The sequence below is a fragment of the Monoraphidium neglectum genome (assembly GCF_000611645.1).
Source record: "Monoraphidium neglectum strain SAG 48.87 unplaced genomic scaffold scaffold00365, whole genome shotgun sequence".
Lineage (NCBI taxonomy): Eukaryota > Viridiplantae > Chlorophyta > Chlorophyceae > Sphaeropleales > Selenastraceae > Monoraphidium > Monoraphidium neglectum.
In genome coordinates this window covers 21471-28967 of record NW_014013263.1, presented here as the reverse complement: position 1 = coordinate 28967, position 7497 = coordinate 21471, and the positions used below count along the sequence as shown (strand labels likewise).

The 7497-nt window shown below is 66.5% G+C and overlaps 2 protein-coding genes across 2 annotated transcripts; one reads left to right on the top strand and one right to left on the bottom strand.

The window, feature by feature from the left end:
* Positions 1-741: 741 nt before the first annotated feature.
* On the bottom strand, positions 742-4230 carry MNEG_3027 (hypothetical protein; the record flags this gene model as incomplete). Its single annotated transcript, XM_014048501.1, has 7 exons — positions 742-971; positions 2369-2530; positions 2709-2868; positions 3141-3434; positions 3725-3851; positions 3971-4031; positions 4218-4230. The coding sequence occupies 7 exons, from the start codon at positions 4228-4230 to the stop codon at positions 742-744; spliced, it is 1047 nt and encodes a 348-aa protein (XP_013903955.1).
* A 1242-nt stretch (positions 4231-5472) lies between these two features.
* Positions 5473-7307, top strand: MNEG_3026 (hypothetical protein; the record flags this gene model as incomplete). Its single annotated transcript, XM_014048500.1, has 3 exons — positions 5473-6694; positions 6901-7006; positions 7181-7307. The coding sequence occupies 3 exons, from the start codon at positions 5473-5475 to the stop codon at positions 7305-7307; spliced, it is 1455 nt and encodes a 484-aa protein (XP_013903954.1).
* Positions 7308-7497: the final 190 nt, after the last annotated feature.

Genomic DNA, 7497 nt, shown 5'->3' with positions numbered 1-7497 from the left:
GCTGAAGCGGCTGCTGAGGCAGCGTCTCCGGCAGTGGCGCGGCAGGGCCGCGCGCCTGCACCCGCCGATCGCCCGGTGACTGCCGCCCCGGCAGTCCCGTGCTTGCGGCCCCCGCTGCCGCCGCCCCCGCCCCGGCCGCCGCCGCCGGGGACGTGCCGTGCACGCGCTGCTTGAGAGCCTCGTAGCCCGCAGCCCTCTGCAGCTCGACGCGTGTCTCCACCGCCACCGCGGCGCGCCCCTCGTACAACACCTGCACCTGCAGCTGCGGCGCCGCGCCGCCGCCCGCGTGGCGCCCCAGCGGGCAGCTTGCGGCCCTCAGTCCCGTAAGCACCGGCGCGGAGCTCCCCAGATCGAGCGATACGAGGTTGAGTTTGTGGAGGTACGAGGGACGCTTGATCTCGTCAAGGCGCCGCTGCAGGGCGGCCGCAAGGCGGGACTCGAGCTCGCGGCTGCGCAGCAGCTCAAATGCGACGCGCCAGAGCAGCGCGTTGGCGCCGGCGAGCGGCGGCGGGGGCGTAGTGGCGCGGGCGGCGGCCGGTTGGGCGCGAGGGATGTCGGGGGCTGGAGACGCCGCGCCGGCCTGCGCACGGCACAGTAGTGGGAGTCGTCATAGGCAGAGGCCAGCCAGATGAGCCCATGAGCCTTGAAGTTAAAACCCATGAGCCTTGAAATCAAAGATACTCAGAGCCGGACCATAAGACACCAATTCAAGGCTTGTCACATGGCCACTGCATTGCAGCCCTAGGGAGCATTGAAGCCCTGCCCGCCCAGGCCCTCGCCCACCTGTCTGTCGCCACCAGCCGCAAGATGCGCCGCCTCCTGCCACACCAGCTGCTTGCTCGCCGCCACCGCCGCCGCCACGCAGCCGGCGCCCAGGGACGCTTCGGACGCAGCCTGTGACAGCGGCCGCGGCGCCGCGGCCTGCCGAGAGGGCGCCGCGGCCGCAGCGGCGGCGGCGCTGCTGTCAGCGGCTGGCTGTGGGGCCGAAGGGCAGTCATCGCTGAGTGCCGCCCTGGTGTGCAGGGCAGACCGCGGGGCCCAAGTGCAGTGGCGTGGCAGCATGGGTGATTGAAAGCCGGGCCATTGCATGCTTTTGATTGCGTCCGTGCCGCCATGCAGCCCCCCAGCAAGACCAGCTTGCCGCTGCCGCCAGCAGCCTGCCTGGCAGGGTGTTGGCGGCACGGTCAATGTGCGCACACATGCATGTACATACACAAACAACACACACACACACACACGTACACACATACACATACACACACACACACACAAAAATACCCTGACATGCATGTGTGTTTGGAAACATAGATGTGTGCATGTTCACACAATGACACGCATGCGTGTGCAGGCCTGCACACACACGCGCGAGCGGACACACACACACACACACACACACTCATTCACTCACACTCATGCGCACACACAAACCCACACACGCGCATGCACACCTTCCAGGCAGCTCCACCCTCGCCTCCGCCCTGAACCCAGGATCAGAGTCCGGCAGCCCGACGCGCCGCTGCTGCACCACCCCGCAGCCCCCGAACGCCGCCTCCTCCGCCGCCCCCCCGTCCTCGCGCCGCGGCGACTGCGCGCCAGACGGGCGGTCGCCCGCCTCCAGCGTCACCCGCGGCGTCGCCGTGGCGGCGGCTTTCCTTGCCGCCGCGGCCCGCCCAGCGGCCTCCGCCGTGACAGGCGGGCACGGCGATGAGGGCCCGACGGGCAGGGCGCGCATGGGGGCTGCGGCTGCAACGTCGGACTCCGCTTGAGATAGCAGTGTCGTCAGTTCGGCCCTGGGGCATGGCAGGTCATAGGATGGCCGCACGGAGATTTAGGGGTTCGTGCTTGGAGATCAGGACTAGGATTGCTACAGCGTCCCGCGCGGTTGCCCGCTTCTGCTTGCATGCGCGTGCAAAGGGGGCAGCAGACATTGCCCGGCGCTGCGCTGCATCAGCTAAGGCAGCGGGCGCACCCTGTGTCAGCTGGCATGGCGCCCTGAGAGCCGACGTCGCCCAGGCGGTGGCAGAGGGACGACGCAGAGACCGCCGCGGGCGACCCCGCCGCCCCGCCGAGCCCGGCCGGCGACGCCCGGCCGCCGCTGCCGCACGCGCCGCAGCCGGGGCTGCCGGTGTCGCGGGCGGGGCGGAGCAGGGCGCGACGGGAGAGGCGCGGGGGCTCCAAGCCTGCAGGGCGGAGCGGCGTTTGCCAGTTGACGACAGACGGCCCGGGGCCAGGTAGAATCGGACTGTCTGCTTATCACAAGACGCGTGGCATTCCCTCAGCGAGTAGATACGCGCACGGCAAAGCCAGCGATGACCCGCGCCTCGCTCACGCCTCAGAGCGGGCGAGGATTCGCCCCTCACAGACTCACTCCTCCACCCGAGGTCGCTCCCGCCCTCCGGCGCGGCCGCCGCCGCGAGCCGGGCGCGCGCGTCGCGGCAGAAAGCGCTGTAAAGCGCCCCGGCGCGGCGCACGTCCCCGGGGTCGCCGCAGGCCCAGAGCAGCGCCGAGTGCCACTGCTCCTTGGCGGCGCCTGCTCAGATTTGGTAAGGGGGGGGGGAGGCGCGGCGCGGTAGAGTTGAGCACGGCCTGGAGGATCCCCTACCCGACCCTGCACCGTTTTCGAGGCGACCATCTGGCGTCCTGTGCGTCTGCGCGCACAGACGCAAAAAAAACGCCGCGCTCGCCCGGGATCGAACCGCCAAACGCACCGTCCGGCGCGAAGAGGAACAGAGTGCTGCAGCCAGCCAGCAGCGGGCGCCCGTCTGGGTGGCGGATCTCGAGGGGCCCCTTCTTCCACCAGGTGCCTTTGCTGCCGCGCAGGCACTCCGACGCGACGCGCACGCCGCAGCCCGCCAGCGAGACTCGCGCCTAGCGTGCAAAGGGAGGGCGCAGGGGCACGCGTGAGGGCCATACGCCCGTGTGGCGCTGCTGCGCGACGCCAGCTGCTGGAAGGCCGCACCAGGCGCCCGCTGAGTTGTGTGAAAGCACCCCCACCGGCCATGCCACACTTCATGCATTCTGCCTGGACACGTCACTGGCACTTCCGCCTGCACTGGCGTTCAGCGAGCGCCCACGCCAGCCTCCCACCTGCCCCCCCTCCCCCCCAAAAGAAATCCCCAAAACAGCACCCTTGTTCCCACCTTTTCGGGCTGCCCTGGTGCCCCCGGCCCGTCCCTCAAGAGCCTCAGGCTGGCGCCCCTCAGCCGACCGCTCCACTGCATAGCCACCGCCCCCTCCCCAAAACTTCTGGGCGGGAACTCCTGCGGCGCCTCCGCCTCGGACGCCCGCCGCCAGTCGGCGGCGGCGACTGTCCAGATGCGGCCGCCGTAGCGCTCGCGCGCGCGCAGGAGGGGGCCGAAGCTGGCGACGCCGTCCGGGGCGCGCGCCGGCGGCGCGTCGCTCGCACGCTCCTGGTCGCGCTGCGGCTGCGCCGGCTGGAGAGGGGCCGCAGCGGGAGCGCCGCATGCTGGAGGCGCCGCCGGAACCGTGAGCGCGTAAAAAAGCAGCAGCTGCGGGCATAGGTGGTGGTGGTGGCGTCTCACCCCATTCTGGGGCTAAAACATCTACTCTGGGCTCCTGAAAAGCAAAAGGATTGTCACTTGTGAATGCAAGCAGCCACGCCGCACGCCCTCAAGCCAAGCGCAGCCGCACACATTTAGCATTGTGGCTTGCATTCGCGTGAAACCCCTGGCACCCAGCCGCAGCATGCACCGCCCCGCCTCACCAGCAGGCCTGCCAGGCAGCAGGCCCCAACAGCACCGCCCACGAGCAGCAGCAGCGCCGCACCAACAGGCAGGGACGGCAGCAGCCACAGCTGCAGGTGCGGCACGGCCCAGATGGCCGCCGCCGCGCTGTGCATGTGTGGGAAAGCAAGGCGTTCATGCATGTCAATACGAGGTCAACCCCACTGCCTTACAGGCAGTCAGCGATGCCGTGGCTGGCACTTCACCAATAGCAGGCAAGCACTCACCATACAGCAATCGCAGCCCACTCATCGTACACAGCTGCGAGGGGCACAAAGCCGCCGTCCCCTGTGGGGGCGGGTGAGACCAGCAGCGGCGAAGCACGCACTGCAAAACTGGAGTCCATCGTGCAGCAGAGCAACCTGATCGCGGCCTCTTCTTCAGGGATACCTTCCAGTTGAATATTATATTCTTTCGAGGTCCCGATGGGCGGGTCTTTGCTCTACAGTGGTATCAGAGGGCGAAGCAACTCACCGCGAGGCTGCATGATCCAAAATCCAGCCAGGCTAAGCAATATATATCATGTTCCGCAGCAACTACGCCCCTCTACATCACGAGATCAGGATGATCGATTCCGCTGGACCGTGCTGTACGCAGGCACGGTGGATTGTACTTGTATATTTTCAAGAGAGCACACCGATGATTGTCTAAAGGAGGTGAGGTCAGGCTTGCTTCAGTCATCAGGTGACTGCTATGGAAGGGAAGGGTCAGCTGGCGGCACCCATGGACACATGGGTGTGTAATCCAGATAGATGTCGCTGGTCTGTGGCTCAGTGCAACATCGGTGTCAGCTACAGGACCTGACAGCACCAAATGCATGTTGTGCACAGCCTGCAAGCCTGTCTTGCAGCTGGGGCGGCCTGTCTCTGAGCAGGGATTCTGATGTGCTGCCATGGAAGGCTTGGGTGGTATGACACCCAAGTGAACACCACCACTTTGACAGGCACGCTTCTTGTTCCTATCCTAAATCTTGGAAGTCATGCATACATTCGATGATTGACACGAGCAGCTCGTGTCGCAGAAGCAGGGGCCCGAAGGCGCACCGCGGGCACCGCGGCACAACCTGGGCAAGAAGCACCTGCGCCTGCCACAGAGCCATTGCCGTGTGCTTTCAAGGGTTTCATGATCTCTTCACGGTTCCTGCATGGCTGCAAAGGCTGGGATCCGTTTGCACGGGGCTTCATCAGTGACAAGGGCCTGTTGCTGCGGCGTTGGCGAGCAGTGTGGCGCCTCCATATTACAAAATGCTTCACCCCACAATTGGTTCCTCATGCCGCACAACCAGCCTACGTCGTCGTTGAGGGGCGCTCATCATCACCCTGCCGTTTTGTAGCCGCCCGATTCCTTTGTTCCGTTGCCACTCCTCCGGGGTTCGGTTTAGTTGTTTCGATATCAAAGTTGAGAGTTATCTGCTAGGTTTGTCATTTACGTCTCGTCGTGCGCAGCGCGCGGTGGCAGCCGCGCAGTCTTCTTGTGCGGGGCGTCAAACACAAGGTGCGACAGGTGTCAAGTATTGACAACCAGCATCTCTGATGCTTTAAACGGCTTGCTGGCTGCACGGCGCCACAAGCTGCGCGCGGGTGCGGCAGTGCTTGCATCCGCCACGCGGCCCAAACGCGCCAGACGCCTGCACGAACTGCACCGACAGGCTCGATACATTGTGAAAGGCCACTGCATAAGAGTGCTTTATAATCGCTGCTTCTGTGACACGCCCTACCCGCCCTCCTAGATGCGGCGTGCGCTGTTTGGGCGCACGTCGCGCAATGGGCTGCTCTGGGCAGCCCTGGTCGCCGCCAGCCTTGCAGCAGCCGTGGCCAGCAGCGGGAACAGAGACCAGGCGGCGGACCCTCTGCTGGGCACTGCGCTGGGCAAGCTGCAGAACGCCAGCGCCCAGCTCGGCGCCGACATCACGTCCACATACAACAGCTTCAGCACCGCCGCCGGCCCCGCAAAGCACAGCTTGTCGGCATCGGTCGCGTCGCGCCTCGCAGCTGCCGCCGACCCCGCGCGCGCGGCGCTGAAGTCCGCCGGCGACGCGGTCGTGTCCAAGGCGGGCTCAGTCAATGTTGTGCAGCCGTTGGTCAAACATGTGACGGATGTGGTGGAGCCAAAGGCCGTCAGCTTCGCAGAGGCGGTCACCCGCACCATCGACGCCACGGCCGGCCGGGCAAAAAAAGCGGCCGGCGCCGCCGCCGCGCGCGCGATCAACGCGACGGCGGCGGCGGTGGACGCGGCGCTCGCCGCCGGCGTCGCTGCCGTGGGGCCCGCCTTGTTCCCCGCCGCCGACGCGCTGGCGGCCCACATCAATGCGGCCCAGGACGCGGCCGACAAGGTGATCGAGCCCCTCTTGGTGCTCCCCTCTCACCACTTTTTTGACAAGTACGGAGCCCTGGTAACCGACGGCCACCCCGTCCGGGAGGCCTTGCGGCCTGTCATCAGGCTCGTCAACCAACGCATCAACTCCAAGGGCGCCATCCTCGACGGCCCCGTCGCGGACGCGACGGCGCCCCTGACCGGCGCCCTCGCGCGGGCCTTCGAGAGCGTCTCGGTCCAGATCGAGGGCCCCGTAGCGCAGCAGGTCGCCGCGCCGCGTGCGGCGGCGCGGGGCGTTGTCGCACGTATCTCAGACTTTGTGGACGGGCCCGGGTACCGCCTCTCCCAGCCAATCCGCACCGTGGCCAACCACGCGATCACGCGCGTGGCCAAATTCGTCGAGGGCGCTGACGGCAGCCCCCCATACGCCCTCAACTCAACCGCCGGTGGCGGGGTGTTCATCAACCACATCGGCGATTTCGTGGGGCGCCGGATGGTCCCCGCCGTCGGCCGCATCGGCAGCGCCGTGTTTGGGGTCATCCCCAAGCCGGCGCCCCGCGACCGGAGCCAGCCTGGCCGGCCGACCGACCCCGTCTATCCCTCTGCAGCACCCAGCAACCCAACAGGCGCTCCTTCAGGTGCGGCTGCCTTTGGCCCTGCCTGCCTCCTTGCCTGCGCACAATCCCATCGGCTGCGCCGCTGTACCCTTGATGGCCTGTGCGCTCATTGTCTCGTCCATTCTTGCAACGTCAGCCTACCCTAACAGCGGCTGTGCTCCTGCACAACGAGTTCGGGTGACATCGGCTTGCCTGAGCTGCCCGGACTGCCCCACCTTCCCCTGCAGGCACCTGCAAGCCCTGGGAGAAGCCTGCCGGTTTCCGCAACATCCTGGACTACTGCAACGACTTGCAGTCCAAGCCCAAGCAGTACTTTGCAACCATGTGGAACAAGTGCGTAGGAATAAGGCACAGGGGTTTGGCTGAGAAGTGAGCAAGGCGCCAACGCGTGGCAGCGTGCAAGCGCCAGCGAAACAGAGCCAGCCACCAGCACCCGCTCACCAAAGCCCACCCGCTCGCCGAAGCCCACCCAATCAACGCGTCAACGGTCTGCCCCCCACCCGACAGGACCACACCGCCCACCGTTGGTCAGGAGTTCCCTCTCAAGGGCTGCGTCTTTGGCTGCCTGGTTGGCAACGACCCCTACACCCGGGCCCAGATTGAGACGTCCACACTTTTTGGCTGGAGCGGGTGAGCATCACAATGTCAGCCAGAGATGGCTGGCACGCGGCCTTTTGACACTGCATGGAAGAAAGCAGGGCTGGCCCAGCCTGTCAACACAGGCGGCATCGTTTGCAAGGCGCCCAGTCACGCCTTGTTCTGCCTACCTGCTCACCTGCCGTGCACCAAAACACCATCGTTCCCGCCGCTCCCCCCCCCCCCCC